The following is a 24,663-nucleotide window of genomic DNA, read 5'->3' as shown; positions in this document are numbered from 1 at the left end:
AGACATTCCCAATCCAAGCTGACAAGACAGGGCTCTCATCTCCTGCCTTGGGCTTGATCTACATGATCCAAGCTGATTGGAGTAGGCATTGCACCTTCCCCAAGTCTTGATCTCATTTGCATCTTAGCCAAAAGGCCGAGATGCCGCTTTTAAAAATTGCTTCAAATGAAACCACAATCAGGTCCCCCTCTCAGCCTCCTCTGATCTAAAGAAAACAATCCACAGCTATCTAGTCTCTCCTTATAGTTCAAATACTCCATCAGGCAACATCCTGGTGAATTTCCCCTGTACCCCTTCTAGTGTTGCCACATCCCCACATAGTGACATGACTAGAATTACTCACAGTGCTCCAATTGTGCCTAACCAACGTTCTGTACAACTCTAACATTACCTCCTTACTCTTATATTCAATGCCATGACTGATAAAAGCAAATTTCCCATATACCTTCTTAACTACCCTAATCACCTGCTCTGGCATCTTCAGGAATTTGTGAGTAAGTATCCCAAGATTCATCTGTTCCTCTGAGCTTCCAAGTGTTCTGCCATTCATTAAGTATCCCCTTGTCTTGTTACTTCTTCCAAAATGCATCACCTTGCTCTTATCAGGATTAAATACCACATGCCACTGCTCTGTCCATCTGACTATTTTGCTGTAATCAATGAGCTTCTTCACTATTAATCACCCTACCAAACTTGATGTCCTCCGCAAAATTGTTTTTCATTCTCTCTGCATTTTCATCTATATATATGAAACAAACAATAAAGGGCCTAGCACTCAGCCTTGTGGTATGCCAATGAACAGCGGCCTCCAGCCATTCGAGCAGCCTTCTATCACCAACCATTGTGTCCTATTACTGAGCCAGTTTTTGATCTATCTTGCCAAGTTTCCTTGAATTCCATGTGCTTCAACCTTCTCAATCATATGGGACCTTGTCAAAGGCTTTTCTAAAACCCATATAAACTACATCAACTGAACTTCCCTCATCTACACACTAGATCACATTTTCAAAAACTTCTACCAAATTTGTTAGGCATGACCTCCTTTTGACAAAGCCATGCTGACTATCCCAAATCAACCAACACCTTTCCAAATGGAGGTCACTTCCCTCCTAGAGAATTTTCTCCAATAGTTCCCCTACCACTGATGTGAGACTCAACAGTCTGGTAATTTCCTGGTTCATCTCTACCATCCTTCTTGAAAAGCGGGACCACATTAGCCGCCCTCCAGATCTCTGGCACTTGCTCCCTGTAAGAAGTCTCAGAATACCAGGTTAGAGTCCAACCAGTTTATTTGATAGTAATCTCACAAGTTTATGGAAACGGCGTTCCTTCATGCACAATCTTCTTGGAGATCCTCTCCACTTGGATCCGGCAGTTTGCGGTGTTGATGGTAGTCATGATGTAGCGATGCCAGCATTGGACTGGGGTTACAGCAATCCCAGTCCAACCCAACAGTGCATAACAGGCATTGAATCTGTCCAATTTCTTTGGAATTAACATGGGCCAAAATGTTCCGACTGGTGCCTACAGGCTAAACCAGGAAAATAGGTAATGTCACTCAACAACTTCAAAGAAGCTGGCAAGTTGTCACAAAGCTGAAAACTCGTGCATGGGCCAAATTCAGAAAACTAATGAGTAGCTGGATTTGCAATCAGTCATGTTGTAAGAATTAAAAGAAACTTTAAAAATCCTGAGGGGACTTGTTGCTCATGTGTTGAATAAAAACCAACATGGACTAGTTGGCTTAAACAGTTTATCTCCATTTGTCACTTTGATGCAATTCTGTGGAATTGGCAAAGAAAATCCATATGGCGAAGGCGCAAAATTGATGAATTATTTTGAATGGGGCTCCAGAGAATATTCATATGTATAGAAATTACATTTTTATGTGAAATTTATGTTTTCTAGCTAATATGCACACTGAAAGATTTTAAATTTTGTTAATAAAGGAAAATACATTTTCCAAAAGGCCAAACAGACCATCACTTATTCCTCCTTATGGCGAGGCAGTGGCCAAATAGCATTACCGTTGGATTATTAATCCAGAAACTCAGTTAATGTTCTGGGAACCCAGGATCAAATCCTGCCATGGCTGATGGTGGAATTTGAATTCAATAAAAAATATCTGCAATTAAGAATTTACTGATGACCATGAAACCATTTTTGATAGTTGGAAAAACCCATCAGGTTCACTCATGTCCTTTAGGGAAGACCATCTGCCGTCCTTACTCGGTCTGGCCTACGTGTGACTCCAGAGCATAGCAATGTGGTTGACTCTCAACTGCCCTCTGAACAAGGGCAACCATGGATGGGCAATAAATACTAGTGAGACAGCGATGCCCATGTTGTATGAATGAATTATAAAGAAATGTTCCTCAACAGTCCACCTTTTCATCTTCAAATCCTTATATTCATTGTTGACAGGGGCACACTACCTACTCAGAGTGCACAGGTACATCACATACTCTGATAACATGTGACTCAATGTCTAATTTTGCTTTGCAATACTTCTGTAAAGGGCCTTGTTTCATTACGTTAAAGATGCTATGTAAATATAAATTGGTTAGTGTTGATTAACCTTTTTGTGTGTTAGTTGCTTTTGGGATGCTAGTAAATAAGAGAAGGATATAATTTGATTTGATTTATTGGTATACAGTGAAAAGTATTGTTTCTTGTGCACTATACACACAAAGCATACTATACATAGAGAAGGAAAGGAGCAGGTGCAGAATGTACTGTTACAGTCATAGCTAAGGTGTGGAGAAAGATCAACTTAATATAAGGTATGTCCGTTCAAAAGTCTGAAGTAGAGCATTGCAAGAGAGTTTATAAGAGTTAGAGTAGAGTTTTAAAAGCATAGAGCGAGAGTAAAATATAGAATTAGAGGGAATGCTGGGCACAGTTTGCAAGAAGTCACCGCACTCTGGCACCATCTTGAATAATGAGAATAATAAGATAAATAAATGAACTGCTACATTATGATAAACATGTAGAAATGACGACCTTTCAAGGTGAAAGATTTTGCGTAGCAGATTAGTCAATGTTATCTATATTGATCTAGGCAGAATAACAGGCTGACAGGAGAGAACTTGTTTCTCATAATCAATGAAAAATATGTAGACTTTCTGTTGCAAATGTCTGATTAATCCTTTTAGGCTGTGGCATCTGGCACTTCAAGTGGCTTTGCTGAACTATTCTGAAACGTCTTCACTGAATCTTAAGCTTTCAATTTTCAGATAACTTAACATCATGAAATATAACATCCACATGTGAAACAATTGGATGAATTTTGAAATCTGTTTCTTTCAGGATGGCAGTCACTGGATGAACTGCTGTTCTCCATGATACTAATCCATGGCCATCCTTCACCAGCTCTGCTATTCTTCTTCATTTTCTCTACATCTGCTTGGCTGAACCCTCACCCTGATGCCACCATCTAGTAATAAACATTCATTTTTAACTTCATCTACAAGTTAAAGCTAACCACAACAGATCACATTTCCCATCTCACTTAGATAATGCTTTTCCCAGTGAGAATTGCCAATCCCAGTGAGATATTGCTGCCCTGCAGTCCCCCCTGCTCTGAGGACCCTGTAGTGCTTCTGGACATGCAGAGGCTGTACCTGGTATCAGACCACCCAGACCCTTGTTTGGTGTAGGAGAATCAAGATGTTCGAATCTGCCACTGAACACCTCAAGGTCCAAGCTTGAGCACCCGTGGGCTAAAGCCTATCACTGGAGCAGCCTGGAGTCCTTACCCATCATTTGAACTCTCTATATCCTAGCCTGTCTCTTGAGCAGCTCTGTGATCTAGTCTCCCACTGGAGAACTGGGGTTCTAGACTGCCATTGGAGTACCCTGGGGTTCTAGCCCACCATTGGGGCACCCTGGGCCTTAGCCTCCTACTGGAGCACCCTGGGGCCCCAGCCTCCCACTGAAGCACCCTGCGGCCTAGCCTGCTGCTGGAGCACCTTGGGGCCCTAGCCTGCTGCTGGAGCACTCTGGGATCCTAGCCTGCCATTGGAGCACTCTGAGGCCCTAGTCTGTCATTGGTGCACTCTAGAGTCCTAGCCTGCCATTGGAGCACCCGGGGCCCTACCTTGCCATTGGAGCATTCTGGGATTCTAGCCCACCATCGGAGCAGCCTGGGGCCCTAGCCTGCCGTTGGAGCACCATTGGGCATTAGCCTATCATTGGAAGGTCACACTCATTAAATTTTAATTCATTTTCTTGATCCTGGGTTAAATTCTGCTGTTAAATTGATTTCTAGACTTCATTTAATTTCTTCACTAACTGTACTGTGGGTTATAGAGTCATAGCTTTACAGAGGTTTACAGAATTTAAACAGGCCCTTAAGCCCAACTTGTCCATGCTGCCCTTTATTAACCGCTAATCTAGTCCCAATTGCCCGCATTTGGCCCATATCCCTCTATACCCATCTTACCCATGTAACTGTTTAAATACTTTTTAAAAGACAAAATTGCAGCCACCTCTACAACTAGCTCTGGCAGCTCATTCCAGACACACTCTTTGTGAAAAAATTGCCCCTCTGAACCCTTTTGTATCTCTCCCCTGTCATCTTAAACCTATGCCTCTAGTTTTAGACTGTCCTACCTTTGGGAAAAGATGTTGATTATCTAGCTGATCTGTGCCCCTCATTATTTCATAGACCTCTATAAGATCACCCATAAGTCTTCTACACTCCAGGGATAAAAGTCCCAGTTTATCCATTCTCTCCTTATAACTGAAGCCATCAAGTCCCGATAGCATCCTAGTAAATCGTTTCTGCACTCTTTCTAGTTTAATAATATCCTTTCTATGATAGGTGACCAGAACTGCATGCGGTATTCCAAGTGTGGCCTTACCAATGTCTTATACACCTTCAACAAGACATCCCAACTTCTGTATTCAATGTTCTGACCAATGAAACCAAGCATACTGAATGCCTTCTTCACCACTCTGTCCACCTGTGACTCCACTTTCAAGGAGCTATGAACCTGTACTCCTAGATCTCTTTATTCTTTAACTCTCCCCAATGCCCTACCATTAACTGAGTAAGTCCTGACGTGGTTTGATCAACCGAGATGCATCACATCACATTTATCTAAATTAAACTCCATCTGCCATTCGTCAGCCCACTGGCCCAGTTGGTCGAGATCCCATTGCAATCCTTCTTTGCTGTCCACTATGCCACCAACCTTGGTGTCATCTGCAAATTTACTAACCATGCCTCTTAAATTCTCATCCAAATTACTAATATACATGACAATTAACAGTGGACCCACCCCAATCCCTGAGGCACTGCTGGTCACAGGCCTCCAGTTTGAAAAACAACCCTCTACAACCACCCTCTGTCTTTTTTCATCAAGCCAATTTTGTATCCATTTGGCTGCCTCATCCTGGATCCCGTAAGATTTAACTTTATGCAACAACCTACCATGTAGTACCTTGTCAAAGGCCTTGTTAAAGTTAATGTGGACAACTTGGACAACATGGTAAGAAGCTCTATTACCAAGCTGGTAACTGTTATGATTTGTTCTTCCCCTGGTTCTTATGTCAGGATGCAGTGGCTATGGTAACATAGTAATCTAGAGGCCTGGATTATTAACCTTTCGGTGGTGTGTTTGGATCCTATAATGGCAGCTTGTGAATTGAATTCAATTAATAAACAAAATCTGGAATGAAAAGTTGTTTCAGTAATCAATATTGGATAATGGTAAAGGCTAACTGGTTCACTAGTTAGGGAAGGAAACATGCTGCTCTCACTCAGTCTGGGCTGCAAGTGAATCCATGCCTACAGTCATGTGGTCAACTCTTAACCGCCACATGAAGTAGCCTAAAAGAGTTCACTGCCACCTTCTCAATGAGCAATTGGACATGGACAATAAATGCTGGCCTTGTCAGTGATGCTCACAGCCTACAAGTAAACAGTAAAAACAAACTCTTGTTCATTGGATCAACCTGTGCTCCTTCACTTGGTAACCTTTCTATTTTTAGTCCCATTCTTCAACAGTAGGGAGGATCTGACCTTATTCTTGAAGGTTCGATCATTCACTTTGTGACCTATGTGTTTGTTCCATTGCCGGAATAATTTAATTCTAATTCACCTTCTTATGAATTATGACTGGTACGTTCAAATACTCATCACGTACACACAGTTATATAATGGCACTCAGTCAACACTTTGTAATTTCAGAATTTTATTGTGGAACAACATTTCTATGAGATAGTTGTTTCTCTTCATTCCACTAACTCTATTGCCTGTATGGTTATTGTTTACTCATGCGCATTTATCTCCTTTGTAACTTACACATGTTAAGTTTGAGCACAATCTGGTTAGAATGGTTATTGCATTCTGACATTGACTCAGTGCATGACCCATCTATTCAGGTGAGAACTTTGATCCAATACCTTTCTGGTGGACTGGCTGTGTACTGAAATGAAAGATCCTTTGAGTTGAATTTTGAAATTAGGCACAAATTTCAGTGAAATTCTTTCCTTCACTATTTTGGATCCATTCTTACTGAGTAATAAAAATAATTCTGAACCTATTTACTCAAGTGCTTCTCTGCTTCCCAAATGTAAACCTCTGAGAAAATTGAGGACAGCACGGTGACACATTGGTTAGCACTAATGTCTCATAACGCCAGGGACCGGGTTCAATTCCGGCCTTAGTTGATTGTCTGTTTGGAGTTTGCACATTCTCCCCAGGTCTGCATGGGTTTCCTCTGGTGTTTCAGTTTCCTCCCAACTCCAGGTTAGGTCTTTGCCCATGCTAAATTGCCCCTTAGCGTCCAAAGATACATAGGTTCGGTGAATTAGCCATGGTAAATGCATGAGGTTATCGGGATAGGGTGAGAGTTGAGCCTGGGTAAACTGCTCTTTTGGAGAACCAGTGAAGACTCAATGGGCTGAATGATCTCCTTCTGCAGTGTTGGGGTTCTATGTTCTATGAAAATTAGTAGCTTTTCCAATGGCTGAGTGAATAAAGACTCCAGCTAGTACTACTGAGCGCGGTGACTGAAATAAGAAATAGGAGCAGGAGTAGGCCATCTAGCCCTTCGAGCCTGCCCCGCCATTCAATAAGATCATGGCTGATCTGTTGTGGCTCAGTTCCACTTTCCCGCCCTCTCCCCATAACCCTTAATCCCCTCTCTTATCAAAAACCCATCAACCCGCTTCTTAAAAATATTTAGCGAGGCAGCCTCCACCACTTCAACGGGCAGAGAATTCCAGAGATTCACCACCCTTTGAGTGAAGAAGTTCCTCCTCAACTCCGTTCTAAACCGCCTCCCCTTTATCTTGAGGCTGTGCCCCCTAGTCCTACTGTCTTTTTTGAGCGGGAAGAGTCTCTCCACCTCTATCCTATCCATCCCATTCATCATCTTATACGTCTCAGTGAGATCTCCTCTCATTCTTCTAAACTCTAACGAGTACAAGCCTAGTTTATTCAGCCTCTCCTCATAGCTCAACCCCCTCAACTCCGGTATCAGCCTAGTAAACCTCCTCTGCACTCCCTCCAGGGCCAAAATATCCTTGCGCAGGTGCGGCGCCCAAAACTGCACACAGTACTCAAGCTGCGGCCTCACCAATGCCCTATACAGCTGCAGCAAGACCTCCCTGCTTTTATATTCAATCCCCCTCGCTATGAAGGCCAGCATCCCATTCGCCTTCCTGACCACCTGCTGCACCTGCAAGCTGGGTTTTTGCGACTCATGCACAAGGACCCCGAGGTCCCTCTGCACCGTCGTCTGCTGCAGTTTTTCGCCACGTAAGTAATAATCCTTCCTACCATTCTTCCTACCAAAGTGGACCACCTCACACTTGCCAACATTAAATTCCATTTGCCATTTCCTGGCCCATTCGCCCAGCCTATCTAGATCCTTCTGCAGACTCTCCACACCCTCCGCACAATTTGCCTTTCCCCCAATCTTGGTGTCATCAGCAAATTTCGACACCCTGCACTCGGTTCCCTCCTCCAGATCATCTATATAAATGGTAAATAGCTGAGGCCCCAGCACCGACCCCTGGGGCACCCCACTAGTCACCAACCGCCAATCCGAATAGCACCCATTGACCCCCACTCTCTGCCTCCTATTTGACAACCAATCCTCTATCCACGCTAACACCCTACCCCCAACTCCATGTCCCCTGACCTTCTGCAATAACCTCTTGTGAGGTACCTTGTCAAACGCCTTCTGAAAATCCAGAAAGACCACATCCACCGGCTCTCCTCTATCCACTGCCCTAGACACATCCTCATAGAACTCCAGTAAATTTGTCAGACACGACTTCCCTTTAATGAAACCGTGTTGCGTCCGCCCTATCAAGCAATTCCCTTCAAGATGCCTCGCAATTTCCTCCTTAATGACAGATTCTAACATTTTACCTACCACAGACGTTAAACTAACCGGCCTATAATTCCCCGCCTTTTGCCTGGCACCCTTCTTAAACAACGGCGTAACATTAGCCGTTTTCCAATCTTCCGGCACTTCCCCGGAATCCAGCGACGTCTGGAAAATAACCACCAAGGCATCCACTATCACCTCCGCCATTTCTTTCAGAACCCTCGGATGCATTCCATCCGGTCCTGGGGACTTGTCCACAATCAGCCCCCTCCAGTCTGTCGAGCACCACCTCTCTAGTAACAGTAATGTCATTAAGACCCTCCATTCCTACCACCTTTCCATCGCTAACACCCGGCAAATTATTCACGTCCTCCTCCGTGAAGACAGAAACAAAAAAGTTATTCAAGACCTTAGCCATATCCCCATCCCCTACCACTAGCTCCCCTTTCTCATCCTCTAAAGGACCAACGTTCACCCTAGCCAGCCTCTTCCTTTTTATATATTTATAAAAACGTTCGGATTTTTTCTAGATAGGGCAGAGACTAGGGATTCCCCATGAAAAGATATATCATGTTTATTTGTGACTTTCCATTTAAAACAGAGAAATAAATCTAAGGTTTAAAACATTATCAGCAGACATGACCAGGAAGCTGTTAAATTGCTGTAAAAACAAACACACTTGTTAATTTGTGTCCCTGAGGTAAGATAACCTACTATCCTTACTCAGTCTGGTCAAAACATTCCTGCAGCCCCAAAACAATGTGGTTGACTCTTAATTGCTTTCTGAAGGGCCTGACAAGCCACACAGTTGTGGCAAACTGTTGAAGGGGAAAAAAAAGTAAAATGAGATTGGACAGTTGATGTGACAACTCATCTCAATTACCCTGTAAAGTTGTCCTGTCCAATATCTGAGAACTGAGACTCAAGATGGGTGGATTGTACCTCAGGATAGCCAAGCAAAACTCTATTTTAGTTACATTCAAAGAACTAAACAAGTTTCCATGTCGGCTAATTTCCTTCCATTCATTCTTGAGTCCCAGGGGTGATGGTCTAAATCATTAGAAATTTCATGACCTTAGGTCAAACATGGGCAAGGAAAGCTCCTGTAGAGGGTTAGATAACACATGGTGGAACGACTTACTTGATCTCACTCATCAATTTACTTGTTGCAGAGGCAACTGTCCATGACCATATTGGCTGGGGTGACTGTTTTGGTTGGGGTGACTATTGCACAATCCTTTGGTGATTCTGATGCTGAAGGAGGGAGGCTTTGTTGGGACTTTTCTGGTTGTGACTGGATGGATAAGTATGGAAACAGATGAGAGCAGTTCCATCCAGCTGGGCAATGAAGGAGATTAATGTGATCAATTGTACCAAATGTTGCAGGAAGGTTGAGGAAGTTGAATCAGGACAATTCACAATATTCAGTCGCAGAGGCATTTTGGGACTTAACTGGAAGCTCCTGCAAAGTCAATGGACCTTTGGCTAGTCTGTCAAATTTTCTATCCTGTTCTGATGAATCCTGCCGCAGGCGGGACTGGAGAATCCCGGCCTCAGTACCTAATCCATGTCCCCTGCCACTCCTCTCTTTACCATCTTTTACCAACCCCCTTATCAGTTGATAGGGTGAGAGTTGGGCCTGGATAAACTGCTCTTTTGGAGAACTAGTGCAAACTCAATGGGCTGACTGACCTCCTTCTGTAGTGTTGAGGTTCTACATTCTATGTGTATTGGGAAGATCCCCTGTATCCATGGGGTGTGTCTCCATGTATGTGGGGGCAGAGTTCCTGTGTTTTACAGTGGAGACTGGGGCACCCTTTAAAAATGGCACCCTGATCGAGATTCCCAATTGCTGGATTTTTCCAGCCCCCGCCCATCAGCACAACTGCGCAGGTCACACCTCTAGTTTTTTCCTGCTGAATTAACTAGGAGAAAAGACAACTGTGCAGCCTGCAAGTTGCACCCAGTTTTCTCCCCTCAGGCAGCACTGGGCACAGAATGGAAAATTCTGCCTCCTGCTTCTCATCTGAACTTTGTATGTCAGCCTAGCTCTCACTGGGTTAACTTATGGTAAATACAACATCTGTAAGGAGAAGAGAAAAGCAAAAAGAAATGTGTGGCACTGAGGTTAGCAACTAGTGTTTATTCAATATTTCATATTAGCAGGATTTCACATTTTTATACCCTTAGGCTTTCAAAGAAATAAACATTTTAAAAGAACAATTACCAAGGTATCTTAGAATGATTAGTCACTGTTTTCACAACTACTCCATTACAATCATTCAGAATATAAAAGAGGCTTATTTTCTAATTTAATCCATTTGGATCCAGTCATTGGATAAAAGTGAATTACTGCAGATGCTGGAATCTGAAACCAAAAGAGAAAATGCTGGAAAATCTCAGCAGATCTGGCAGCATCTGTAAGGAGAGAAAAGAGCTGATGTTTCGAGTCCAGATGACTCTTTGTTAAAGCCTAGACCTTGGGTCCAATCATTAATGTACAAGCAACTGATCTACATTTTCTGTGAAATTTCCCTAGTCACCACAGCCTGGTTTGTTTGTTCAGGTCAATGCACCTAACCAGCATGGCCTGTGGGAAGAAACCTACATAAACACAGGGAGAATGTGCAAACTCCACACAGACAGTGACCCGAGTCGGGAATCGAACCCGGGTCCCTGGCGATGTGAAGCAGCATTGTGGTACCGTGCTGCCCAGGTTTGGGCCAGTGAGGGCTATTGGATCAAAGTTAAAACATTTCAATACCTAAAAGAGGGGGAGAGCAGTTGAGAATGAGAGAATATGACAAAATAATTAAAGCAAATTGGTGAATCAGTTAGGAGAGAAATAGTAAATGAGATTTAACTGTGACAAAATTTGTGCAATGTAGGAGCCCACAGTGAATGGGTTTCGTTGGCAGATTAGGCTTCGAGAAGGGAACTGGGAGGGACAGTCAAGCAATCACTTCTGTCTGCTCCATGAAGTGAAATAAATGGAAAAACAACAATGCTGGAACAAAGTTACTGTAGCAGATAGAAAATTAAGAGATTAAGCAGTGGCTGTACACTATGCCAATTGGACTGTACATGGGGGTATTATGCTCAATTCAATTGTGCCACTAAAATAAATGCACTGGAGTGGGTGTAGAGAAACACAATTTCACTGAACCCAGTGTTAATATTCTGAGGGTGTGAACAGGCCACCAGGCCTATTATTACTCTCCTTAATCCTTGTATGATTTCACCTCCGTGTGCCAAGTCTCTCTTCCTCACACGAGTAAATAATCAGGCAGTCAGGGTGCATTAAAAGGGGTGAGGAAAGATCAGAAGGAACTCTAAAGAGAGAATGGTTGTGCAGAAGCCTCACCAAGAGCTATCACATTTTAAATTTAGAAATAGGATAGACTCAGAGGTTGTTAATCAACTTAAGGCAAGGAAAACAATGCATTTAGCTACAGAGAAACAGTAAGTAATATTGTTTGAGTCATTTCGCTGCGTCAGAAACCAAGGTAGGGGACATTGAATATGACGCTGGGCTGTATATGGGAGTGCTAATGTTAATGGGGTAGGTTTCAATGGAAAGGCTAAAATATTACAGTGATGGGCAACAGTAGGATTGTCACTGTATTAAAGGATTGGGCTCCAATGGGCACGTTAGTATTTCAATGGGACCAACTAATAAGAGACCTTTAACTTTATTGGGAAAGTTTTGTTTAGTTTGAATTGAAAGCAGAGATGCTTTATGGATTACTCCATTAATGGGACAGGTATTGGAGGAAGATTAAACAAACCAGAATATAACATGCCCAGAGGGTGAATTGGGGGAATGATGTTTGTTCTGTGTTGATATAGTTCCAAATTCATGTCAGAAAAATGTAACACACAAAATGTACCAGCAACTTAACAAAAACAATAAATGAGCCTGGAAGCTCCCAGCGGAATATTTGTGGAGGGGGGTTTGACACTGAGCCAGGACACAAGGTTACTCTGCCCTGAGTGGGTTTGTTCTACATATCAACCGTGACCTTGGAAAGCAGCTTCTGTGTTGTAAAGATCCTGAAAATGGCTTGGGGTTTCCCAGCCCAGGTTTTGACCCTCGGGCAGATTCCTTTAACATTCAATTGGTAAAGATCATTGCTTACGACTAGACAAAGGAAAATAATTAAACTGTAAAGAGTAGGTGGCCCAGGAAGTAGCTGTCAGTGTGTAAGTAACCTCTCGAAATTGCTAACCAAACTTGATCGCCAGAATTTAGCTGAACGATGGTGCTTCCTGAAAAAATAATTCTCCCATAATTACGATATCTATCTGTGATAGTGAGCTGGATGCCATTCTTTTTAAGTGATACAGTTGCTCTGCTCCCTCCACAGTGATATGAAAATTGATATACTCCAGCAATCTGGCAAGTGAATACTCCTGTTGAGCAACTGAAATCTCTCTGGCCATTGTAGATCTCGTTTGCACATGGAATTGGCTTTCCTCGAATCAGATTTCTTACATTAAGTTGCACAGAAAAGGCTGAGTGTTTTGGAACATTTTGAATTGCTTGCATATTTTGACTGCAATTCATTCCAGGTCCCATTTGTTCAGCGTTACTTTCACCTCCTTCCGGTCCTTTTGATGGAACGCCACCTTCTTCATGACATCCACCAGACTGGGATTCTGAAAGAATTGTAAGAGTGGGTCATCATGTTTATCTGCACATTAGGAGCGAAGATTTATTTAGCAATCCTGCCTCCACCATCTGGAACAAACGCCAACATTTACAGAAAAAGGAGAGCATTGAGATCTTACCCATGGTGGCACAGTGGCTAGCAGTGCCTCACAGCACCGGGACCCAGGTTCAATACCGGCCTTGGGTGACTGTCTGTGTGAGTTTACACATTCGCCTCGTGTCTCCATGGGTTTCCTCCCACACACGAAAATATGCAGATTACATTGGTTGGCCATGCAAAATTGACCATTATTGTCAGGGAGATTAGCAGGGTAAATATGTGGAGTTACAGGGATAAGGCCTGGGGTGGGATTGTTGTCAGTGCAGGCTCAATGGCCTCCTTCTGTATCGTAGGGATTCTACGATTTTGAGAGTCAGTGAGGGGGAGGATTTGACAAGTGATTAGCTCTCACAGTTTAGTGCTCAGACGTGGAGTTGGAAATTACCATAGTTGGTGTGTATTCAACTCCCCTTGCACTCGTTATTCCGAGGCCCTGGATTTCAGCTCTTACCTCTGCAGTCAGGTGGTGCAATGTCCCACTTCCCATTACTCAGACAAGTTAGCGTATCACCTCCCACCAACTTGAATCCCGGCTCACAGGTGTATCTGACCGAGGATTTACAGATGGAGAAATGGCTGTGAGCAACAGCAGGGACAGAGCCACAGGGGGTCACTGTAACAAGAACAAACCAACACTCATTAGGAAAAAGGAAGCTACTGAGAACATTGAAACATTGCGTACTCCCAATGTTCTGATCACTAGAAAATAAAACAAGCAAAATAGTGAAGAGAACAGGTAATCAATGAAGTGCAAAGTTAAACACTGCAGCATGAGTGACGTGGAAATTGGAGACATCTCAATTCCACCGAGTATTTGCCACATTTAAGAAAATAAGTAAACGTGAAATAAGAAAAGGCCATACAGTCAATCACCCTCAGGGAGAAGGGCTACTTCTGATATGGCACAAGCACGCAGCTATTCAATCCCCATTGGAGCAGCACAGGGAAGAATTGAGTGGCATTTCTTCTTGACCCAGGAAAGTATTAAAACATTATAGCAATCCGTATCGACCTCACAGTCAATGCGAATCAATGACTTTCTCAAGATTATTATCCAGTCACAGCTGAACAGGAACTTTCTTCTCGCTAATAATCATTCGTTTCTGCTTTAAGATATGCATCCACACAAAACAAAGTATCGATCGTTATTTATTTTATCTAAACAGAGAGAGATTAGCAAATGCTACCATCTGTCTTGAGGGGAGTGAGTAAACATTCTTTATTCTGCAGTGCATCTTGTAGATGGTACACGCTGCTGCCACTGTGTGCCAGTAGTGGAAGGACTGAACATCCAAATGGTTAATGCAAGTCATTCTGCTTTGTTCTGGGTGGTGTCAAGTGTCTTGAATGTTCTTGGAGCTGCACTCAGAGATAATGAATGTGTTTTGGGGACTCAAGAAGTGAGTAACATGCCTTTGATCTGCTCTTATAGCTAATCCAGCTTAGTTTCTGGTCAATTGTAATTCCCAGGATATTGCCAGTGGAGATTTCAGTGACAGCAATGCTGTTGAATGTAAAAAGGAAATAGATTCTCTCTTCTTCGGGATTATCTTTGCCTGGCACTTGTGTGGCAGAAATTTTGGTGGTCCAAGTCTGAATGTAATTTGGGTTTTGTCACGTAGGGGCAGGGATTGCTTCAATGTCTGAGGAGGCGTGAATGGTGCTGAGGCAATCAGTGAATGTCTTTGGTGAAATTCTGACCTTATGGAGGGACAGTCATTGATGAAGCAGCTGAAGATGGCTGGGCTGAGGACACTCCCCTGAGGAACTCCTGCAGATGGTTTCCAACAATTGCAACCAACTTCCTTTGTGCTAGGTTTGACTGTAATCGGTGAGAGCTTACAGCCTGATTCCCAGGGATTTCAATTTTTGCTGGGCTCCTTGATGCCACCCTAGGTCTAATCGTGTCTTGATGTCAAGGGCAGTTACTCTCACCTCAACTCTAGAGTTCACTATTTTTTCCATATTCAACAATGGCCGTTATGAAGTCAAGATCCTATTGGCCCTGGCTGAATCGAAACTGAGAATGACAGGTTGCCGTTGTATATAGTAGTGTGGCCCTTTAAAAGGTGGAAGGTGGGGGGGTTCCTTTTCCGAGGGCCACATGATCAGGTGGGATCCTGTGGATTGTCATGGTGGGAAGCTGAGTGCTCTAATTGGCAGGAGGGCACATACCACGGGTCGAGGACTGTCTGGCAGTTGGAACCTGGGAGTCTAGTAGAACAGTCACATTGTAATTCATCTTGTTGGACATTTTATTTGTATTGTTGGCAATGAGGTATTTGTTGATTCAAGCCACTTTAAGTTGCCCTGGATTTATTACATTGATTAAGTGCTGTGAATGACACCTTCCACCACCTTGCTGATGATTGAGAGACTGATGGGGCTTCCTTCTTTGCATGGGTAGATCTTGCTGGGCAATTTTCTACATTCTCCAGTAGAACCTAGTGTTCTGGCTGCACCAGCTTGACTAGGGGTCAGTTCTGGAGCAGATCCTCCGGTATTATTGCCAGAGTATTGTCTCGGCTCACCCCTTCACAGTATCCAGTGCCTTTAGCCATACTTGATATCATGTGGAATGAATCACACTGGTTGGAGAATGGTATCTGTGATACTGGGGATCTCAGGAGGAGACTGAGATGGATCATCCACCTAGCACTTCTGGCTGGAGATGGTTGAGTTTTGGAATTGTGTTGGGGTTATTTCTGGAGCCTGCCCCTCCTGTTGTTTAATTTTCAACTACCGCTCATGATTTGCTGCAGCAGGATAGCAGAACTTTGATCTGATCCACTGGGTGTGGAATTGCACATCTCTGTCTATTGTGTTTTGCTTACACTGTTTCGGATGCATGTATAGTCAGTCCTGTGTTGTAACTTCACCAGCTTTTAGATGCGCTTGTTGCTGCTCTTAACTACTTAACCATGATTGAGGGTAATGATAGAGTGAAGAATATTCTGTGCTAAGACGTTATAAGGAAAGATGATAAAAATAGAGAGCAAATAGGATAACAGTTGTGCAATAACTTGTCAGGAAAATGTGGAAGCCATTAACAGGTGCCAGAGAAACTTAGATGTTTCTGGGGAGAGGAAGGACTGAGCAACTGAGTGAGATGCTGAAGGAATAAGCTGAGACAGGTTGAGTGGACGGATGGAATGATCTATATTGACAAGCCTAATTATCCAGATTCTGAAGATATTGCTCTTAACCCTACTGGCCCCTCAGTGTTAGAGCCATGAATCACTAGAACAGAAGTTGCAAATGGAATTCAGAGTCTCTCAGAAATCTGAGTGTCTCTCTGCTCCTTTCTGACACCAGCTGATTTGTTTAGTTTTATATTCAAACATAAATGAACTGGAATGTCAGCTTTCTGAAGGCTGGGCCCAGCCCTGTAATAACCTACCTCGCACATCCTCCTTCCAGGCACTCAGGTCTACCTTTGGTATCTGGCTGCAGTTTACATATCCTCGTGGGAATTGTTGGAACTTAAAGACATCGTGAGGAATTAATTGGATCCCAGTGTTTTCACAAATGATCCTGGACATGGAAATTTTCGTAAGAGCCTGACGTTGGCTAGCAGTAAAAACTCCTGTATTTTCCCACCAGAATCTGAAACACAAGGAGAAATCTCATTGGTAAATGCCTGAAAAGGACAGATCAAACCTATCGACTGTAAACAGTTCATCCACGTTGCTGAGTACACGTGCAACAGAGAGGCTAACGGGGGGGGAAGACATTTACTGACCCTCACAGAGAAGACAGGGGGTTGGGGAGGGTGGTGTAGAAGACATATACTGACCTTCAGAGTAGGCTGGGAGGCAGGGGAGACATTTACTGATCTTTTGAGAAGCATGGGGGTCAGGGAGGAGCAGCAGGAGACATTTACTGACCCTCAGAGAAGACTGACGGGGGGTCAGGGGGTCGGAAGACATTTAGACATTTACTGACCCTCTCAGAAAAAGCTGGGAGGGGGAAGACATTTACTAATCCTTATATTCAGTAAGTTTATGATGAAGGGGTTGGGGGATTTGGATTTCCTGTAACTTAAGGAACAGTTTCAGTTTCTCAGTCTGAAGATCTAATTAAGGTTCATGCCCATTGTCTTCAGAAAGGCCTGAACATCACTGTCTCCTTTTCTCTTCCCTATGGTATTCACTCCTCTCAGGTCCTCTGCCTAATCACAGACCATTCAATCTTGGTCAAAGTGTGTCACAAGAAAGAGTGAAACAGCTCTTTATTTTACAGCCCATTTTTAATTTAATCTGCTCCATATAAGCTGTTCATCTGTGAGATTTTCCTATTGTGAAATGTTAACCCTATTCCTCAGTGATAATACTGAGTGCTTTCAGGGAGGAAAGTGTAGGAGAGCAGGTCATCATGTTTGTGAACTGATACCCATAGTTAGGCAATAATTTCAGATAAGCTACTTATGGCCCTGTCCACTGAAGCCATAATATTCTAGATGAAAGCCCTTAACAACTGAGTAAATAGATTACATTAACTCTGGTTTTCGAAGGATTAGTCAACAGGCAGAATGTTTAGCCATTCAATCTATTGACCTCATTACCATGCTGGCAGCAAACTGAGTATTAACATAAGAAATAAAAGCAGAAGGCGGCCATTCAGCTCCTCCAGTCTGCTCTGCATTCAATAAGATCATGGCTGATCTGTTTGTGTTCAGTTCCATATTCCCACTTACCCCGATAACCTTTGATTCCTTTGCCCGACAAGGATCTACCCACCTCTGCTCTAAAAATAGTTAATGATTCAGCCTCTACTGCCTTTTGAGGCAGACAGTTCCAAAGTTGCCACAACCTTCAGAGAATAAAATTCACCTCATCCCTGTCCTACAAGGGTGAGCCCTGATTTTAAAACAGCATCCCTAACTCCAACTCACCCACAAGAGGAAACATCCTTTCCACATCCACCTTGTCAATACTTTTCAGGATGTTATATACTTCGATGAAGTCAACCGTCACTCTTCCAAACTTCAGTGGAAACAAGCCCATTTCCTCATAAGACCTTCCAGGAATGAAGGTTCATGGTGGGAGATATAGGAGGGATGTCCGAGGTAGGTTCTTCACTCAGAGAGTGGTTGGGGTGTGGAACGCACTGCCTCCTGTGATAGTGGAGTCGGACACTTTAGGAACTTTCAAGCGGTTATTGGATAGGCACATGGAGCACACCAGAATTATAGGGAGTGGGGTAGCTTGATCTTGGGTTTGGACATAGCTCGGCACAACATTGAGGGCTGAAGGGCCTGTACTGTGCTGTACTGTTATATGTTCTATGAACCTAGTGAACTGTCTTTGTATCGTCTTTGAACCGCCTCTAATACATTTACATTCTTCCTTAAATAAGGAGGCCAAAACCACAAACAGTATTCGAGATGTGGTCTCACCAATGCCCCGTGTAACTGAAATGTAACATCCTTACTTTCTCTTTCCCTCCACGCTCTCTCCTGCACCAAGCCATCTGTCTCTTGTTCTTAAGATTGCTACATCTTCTTGCAGTTTCCCTCAGTGTTAGTTTAATATCTACCACATTCTCCTTTTTTCAGTTCAGAGAAAAAGTCAAATGGACTCGAAACATTAACTCTGTTTCCTCTCCATACAGATGCTGCCAGAGTTGTTCCAGTATTTTCTGTTCTTGTTTCAGGTTCCAGCACCCACAAATACTTGCTTATCTTTACATTTAGGTTTTTTTTAATAATAAAGGTAGCATTCCATTAATCTTCTTAATTATACGTTGTACCTGCATACTAACTTTTTGTTCCTCATTCATGGGAGCACCTGGCTCTCTCTGCATCTCAGCATTCTAGTCATTCTTCACTGAAGTAATGCTTCTTAAATTTTTCCTGATTAAAGGAACGATTTCACACTTTCCTCATTGTACCCAGAGCAGGAGTTTCCTTTTATGGGGCCTGAGTGCTGTTGGCCAGGCTAGTATTTGTTGCACATCCTTAATTGCTCTCGAGAAGGTGGTGAACCGCCTTCTTGACCTGTTGCAGTCCATGATGTAGGCACACCCATAGTGCTGTTAGAAAGGTAAAGCGAGAGGAAGGCGTCCCTCTGCCACAGGGTCCTGTGTGCACCATAGGGCCCTGATTCACACCTCGTACTATTACTCTCCTGAATCCAGAGAATGCTTGGGGCTGCTTGGAATCAGTGCAGGAGTGGAGCTGTTAATGTAGCGCTGGAACTTTTAAGGCTGCTGCCATAGGCAGCTCAAGTTAAAATCAGACTTAAAATCTTCAGCTATTGGCATTTTTACTCTGGGTGTATCTCACTCTATTTGGATTTGTTTACCTTCCCTATTCTTATCCAGCCATTTAATGTAAGGTTGCTTTCATTTTTATTTCCCCTCAAGCTTCCACAGGAGGTGGTGTGGTTATGCTGGTTATGAGGGCTGGTGGCCTCATATTGACTGGTACAAAACCCACTTATGGAAATTTAAAGGCAGGTAGAGGCCGGTGACCTTATCTTTCTGTGCAGTGACCACTGCAATCTCAACCTGTTCTACTCAACAACACAATTACTGCTTGACTGAATCCATAACCACCCAGGCTGGGAGAATGAAGCATCAGCCACCTCTCTGGCTCTGACCTCCAATCCCTTTAACGTGAACCCTGCAACTCAATGAAAATCAAAGCCTTCAGCACTTTCTGTGCTGCTAGTATTGCCCATTACCTGTCTCCATCCCTCAGGTTCTTGAATTGACGTCCAATTAAACAGGTGAATAAAGGGCCCAACTTGCTGCCCGTCACAAGGGGTTCAGAGATTCCTCCCACCCACACATCGATATTGTTTGGAGTTCTGTACAACCTCAGGAGTTTCTTCGCTAATTGGATATTCTTCAGGACTCGAGCAAGCTGACGTAAATTCCTGGGCTGCGAAAGGCCGCAGAATCTCCGCCAAGCATTGTAACCTGTGACATTCAGAGAGCAAAATGTGAAAGTACACATGTCAGCTACTGTGCATTAGTTATACTAGAGAGAGTAAACACTAAACATTGTTTTATTGCCACAGAAACCCTGAGGTCGAAATGTTTGGGTGGGTGGTCCATCACCGCGACTCTGGCAAGGCTTCTCTGAAGCTAAGCATGCAGAGCTTTGTGAAATATTCTGGAGGGGCTCTCCCTTTTCTGTTCCCTCACTAGTAATGGTGAGAGATGTGCATGGAGAATTAAATGGTTTCTGTTTCTTGTCTCCGTCTAGTGGCACTGCCAAAGTTAAAGACTCAATTTTATTTTCATTCCATCATGGGAATGAAATCTCCACCTAGGCCAGCGTGTACTGTCCACTCCAAAGTACCCTTCCACTGAGTGGCTTATTCAGCCATTTCAGAGGGCATTTAAGAGTCACCCAAATAACTGGGGATCTGGAGTCGACTAATGACGGCAGATTTCCTTCCCTAAAAGGACATTAGTGGTCCTGATAGATTTTACTGCAATCTGCGAGATACGATGCCTAGGTTCCAAAGGTGTCTATATTTCAAAAGTAATTCATTTATTGTAAAGAAACTTGGGACATAAGATGATGAAAATACTACATAAGTGTATAAACCTTCAAGGAAATATTGCCTGGCAAACTGGGCCTGGTAAACCGAGCCTAGTAAACCGTGCCTGGTAAACTCTACTTGTTCTCCAGGGGCCCTGGCTAATGCCTTGTGGGGACGTGAGCATCATGACAGTTGGTGGAATTTAAATTCAATTATTAATCTGGAATTGAAAGCTAATTTCAGCAATAGTGACCACAAAACTATCATTGATTGATGGGGAAATAAACGCCATCTGGTTCACTAACATACTTCAGGAAAGAATCCTGTCATGCTTATCTGGTCTGGCCTACATGTGACTCCAGTCCCACAGCAATGTGATTAAATCTTAACCACCCTCCTGCCACTCTGTTCAGGGGCACTTAGGGATGGGGAACAAATGCTAGCCTTGCCAGCGATGCCCACGCCCCATGTAAAAGTGTTAAAAAGCCTTTCCAAATCATTTCCAGTCAGTACTGGGGTAAACCCATTGTTCTCAGGTGAGTGAATGTGATCCCAGTTGATACCGTGACTCCAAGAAATTAAATTATTCCATTGCCCTGACATTTTATCAACTTGTTTTGAGTTAAAGTCTACCGCATGTTGGTTTTCTGCTTACCTGGGATTCCGTGATCCCGGGATCGCTGCATATTCAGAGCACCCAGATCCAGGGCTAAATGAGTACTCAATTCAAAGAGCTTCTCCCGCAGTTCGTCTGGCAACATCTTGCTCTGTGTCTGCAGTTTGGCAGGTCTGCCCAACAATCCTCGCATGACGGGATCGACTCCACCTAATGTACACACACACACACACACACACACACACGAGTTCTTAATGTATCTCAAATTCTCACCCTCCTCTTTAATCTGCAGCTGGTGGTAGAGTGACTGATAAGTTAAACATCTCTAATCGAGCAACACAGAAATATCTGTGACAATGAATTACTCCCCACACAACCACCAATGAAACAAATCACCTGAGATCAGCCTTGTCCCCGAGTGATTCCTAAACCAACCCTGAACTCATTGCAACAACAGGCTGTGTATTTAAGACAGAGATAGATAGGTTCTTGGAAGATAAGGTCATTAAAGGTTACGTGGAAAAGGCGGGAGAATGGGGTTGAGAAACTTATCAGCCTTGATTGAATGGCAGAACAGACTCGATGGGCTGAATGGCCTAATTCTGCTCCTATATCTTATAATCTGATATAAGAATGAACAGCAAGGCTGAACAGCCAGAGGAGCAGTCAAAAGCTCAAACTGTAACTATCCGTTATCAGGTAACATTCTGCATCCACACAAGAGGTGAGTTGAAGGGAAAGGCAGGAACTCACTTCCAATACCTGACTGCACTGAACATTCACTTGTTGCGCAATAAAATAAGCTTCTACACAGTGAAATGAAGGACAAAGTCCTGTCCATGTTTCTACGTGGGGAAGTGATGAATGGATGGTGCCCAATTACTATTACAATGCGAGCCAAGCAGATCAAAGACAAATTCCAGCTCAGAAACCAGCCGACTGAAAATCTGAATTAAAAACAGAAAATGCTGGAAATACTCAGCAGGTGTGGCAGAGGCTGTGGAGACAGAAATAGAGAAATGTTTGTTAACTGTTTCTATCTCCACTGATGCTGCTAGACCTGCTTAGTATTTCCAGCATTTTCTGTTTTTATTTCAGATTTCCGGCAGCTGCAGTATTTTACACATGTTGCAGCAACATAAGTGGTATTGTGTTCCACGAAAATCAGAACCTCACAAGTCAAATAAGAGGGTCAAACTGGGTGCTCTAGCTTCCTTCCATACACCAAAGATGTGCGGGGTTAGGTTAATTGGCCGTGCTAAATTACCCCTTAGTGTCGGGGGACTAACAGGGTAAATATGTAGGGTCACAGGGATAGGGCCTGGATAGGATTGTTGTCGCTGCAGGTTCGATGGACCAAATGGCCTCCTTCTGCACTCTACGGATTCTATGATTCTGTTCTAATATTAGTCACCATCTGGATTCAAGGGTATTGATGGAGCTGATGGGAGATTCTGGGACCTTTCCAACCACGTGGCATCAATGGCATTTGCCCTTTGTGAGAGAGCAGCCTGATTGTCATCACTTTTTCCCTCTCTCCAATGTCCACTTTGCTGAGTTTCTATGGAGTTTAATAAACTTATGGGGCATGTCTAATACAACAGCTGTCAACTGACCGATAAAATTAACGTCACTGACCGGTGCCTGGAAACAGCTGGATACATACAGTCCGTTTTCACATTGTCATGTTTTATGCCTCGGAAATGACACACACCAGCACAAGGAATTCAGTACAATTCCTGGAGTAGGAGCATCCAGCTGCTTCTTCCAGTTTAGTTTCTCTTTCTCAGTCACTCCATGCAGTAGCAGAGAATAGACAAGAATCAACAGACACATGGAGCACTAAACAAATGAACAACTGAGGATTGGCATGATGACACAGTGCTTAGCACTGCTGCCTCACAGTGCCAGGGACCTGAATTTGATTCCTGGCTTGGGTCACTGTCTGTGTGGAGTCTGCACTTTCTCCCCATTTGGTTTCCTCCGGCACTCTGGTTTCTTCCCACGTCTGAAAGAAGTGCTGGTTAGGTGTATTGGCCATGCTAAATTCTCCGTCAGTGTACCCAAACAGGCGTCGGAGTGTGATTTTCACAGTAACTTCATTGCAGTATTGACGTAAGCCTACTTGTGACACTAATAAATAAATTATCCATCCAATCTCTGCAGCCACAGTGTACAGGAGTGGAAGGAGCTATGAGTCAAGTTCCAACAAGTTAGCATTAACTCTGTGCTGGGGTAGAGGAAAGTTGACTCCCAGGATAGGTCCTCTGTTTGCTGTGGCACATGTACTTACAGCCAGGGCTTAACTACCTGGCCTCCATCTTTTCCTCCTTCAAATGTACTCATGTTATCCCACAAAACACAGGAGCACTGGAATCCTGAGAAGACATGAGGAGGGAGCTTAATAGCTACCAGGTGCCCAGATTAGGGCCATAAAGGGGTCATGGCAGGCAAACTGTGGCAGCTATTTCTTAGCGCACAACTTGAGTTTTTAAGAAAAGTGTCTTTGGCCCATTTTATTACTAAGTTGTCTGAAAACAGATCCACTTCTTTTAAGGAAAAATCAAGTCCCTGTATCAGTTGCAATATAATTTCTGACCAAAATGTTTCCCCATATTTAGGATAGAGCATCAGACCTTCCCATAATTTATAAAGCAGGAAATCAAGTTCTCTAACTGCATGGTGGAATCAAAAACTGGTTTATTAAATAGATTTCTGAGATGCTGGGGATTGTGCTAAAGCAGTATTTATTACCCATATCGATGTGCCTTGAAATGATGGAGTTGGTGGATCTATTGACTTCTCTCAATTCTGATGCTCCCACAGTATTGTCAGTTAGGAGTCGGATATCAAACCAGTCATATATCAATGATAGAAGCCCTCAGTTAGGCTGGTGTGTGCCTTGGTTTCTCCATGATCTTCATTATATGCAATCAAAACCTTGATTTTTTTGACATTTGCCTGAGATGAAATCCTCAGGACTTCCTGATTTCTTAAAACTTTAGCTGCCCAGGTGGAAGTAAATCTGAACATTGGCACCATTGTATGCTGGTACTGGGAATTGTGTAGATGGGAAAAGTAAGAAGTCTCAAAACACCAGGTTAAAGTCCAACAGGTTTATTTGGTGTCATGAGGTCCCTGCATTGATATCAAATAAAGCTGTTGGACTTTAACCTGGTGTTATGAGACTTCTTACTGTGCTTACCCCAGTCCAACGCTGACACCTCCACATCCTGCATGGGAAGATGTACAGATGAGCATGTTCCTTTCCCTTTTACCAGCTCCAGGCATTTCTTCAGCAGGAATGAACTAGGAGGCTCCAGGCTGAGTTCAGGAAAAGATTTGTCCCCAACCCAAAGATCTGGGAAGGGGCAGTTTATTTTGGATGTGCTGCTCTTGTCTAACGCTGAGGCAGATAGGGACAGAAAAAA

The 24,663-nt window shown here is 43.4% G+C and overlaps 1 protein-coding gene across 1 annotated transcript in view; it reads right to left on the bottom strand.

Annotated features, from left to right (window-relative positions):
- Positions 1-10,471: 10,471 nt before the first annotated feature.
- Positions 10,472-24,663, bottom strand: part of LOC145357503 (eosinophil peroxidase-like) — a 35,064-nt gene continuing 20,872 nt past the window's right edge. The window contains exons 11-15 of the mRNA XM_080210899.1: positions 21,272-21,442; positions 19,807-20,044; positions 16,521-16,726; positions 13,572-13,733; positions 10,472-13,007 (exon numbers count right to left, since the gene is read on the bottom strand). Coding sequence (XP_080067025.1) covers positions 12,508-13,007; positions 13,572-13,733; positions 16,521-16,726; positions 19,807-20,044; positions 21,272-21,442 — 1,277 coding nt within the window. The 3' untranslated portion in view covers positions 10,472-12,507. The remainder of the gene's footprint in view (positions 13,008-13,571; positions 13,734-16,520; positions 16,727-19,806; positions 20,045-21,271; positions 21,443-24,663) is intronic.

Source organism: Carcharhinus amblyrhynchos, chromosome 23, assembly GCF_965287045.1.
Source record: "Carcharhinus amblyrhynchos chromosome 23, sCarAmb.v2.hapA, whole genome shotgun sequence".
NCBI classification, from domain to species: Eukaryota; Metazoa; Chordata; class Chondrichthyes; order Carcharhiniformes; family Carcharhinidae; genus Carcharhinus; species Carcharhinus amblyrhynchos.
The sequence above is the reverse complement of the archived record's forward strand: the minus strand, read 5'-3'. Positions and strand labels throughout refer to the sequence as shown.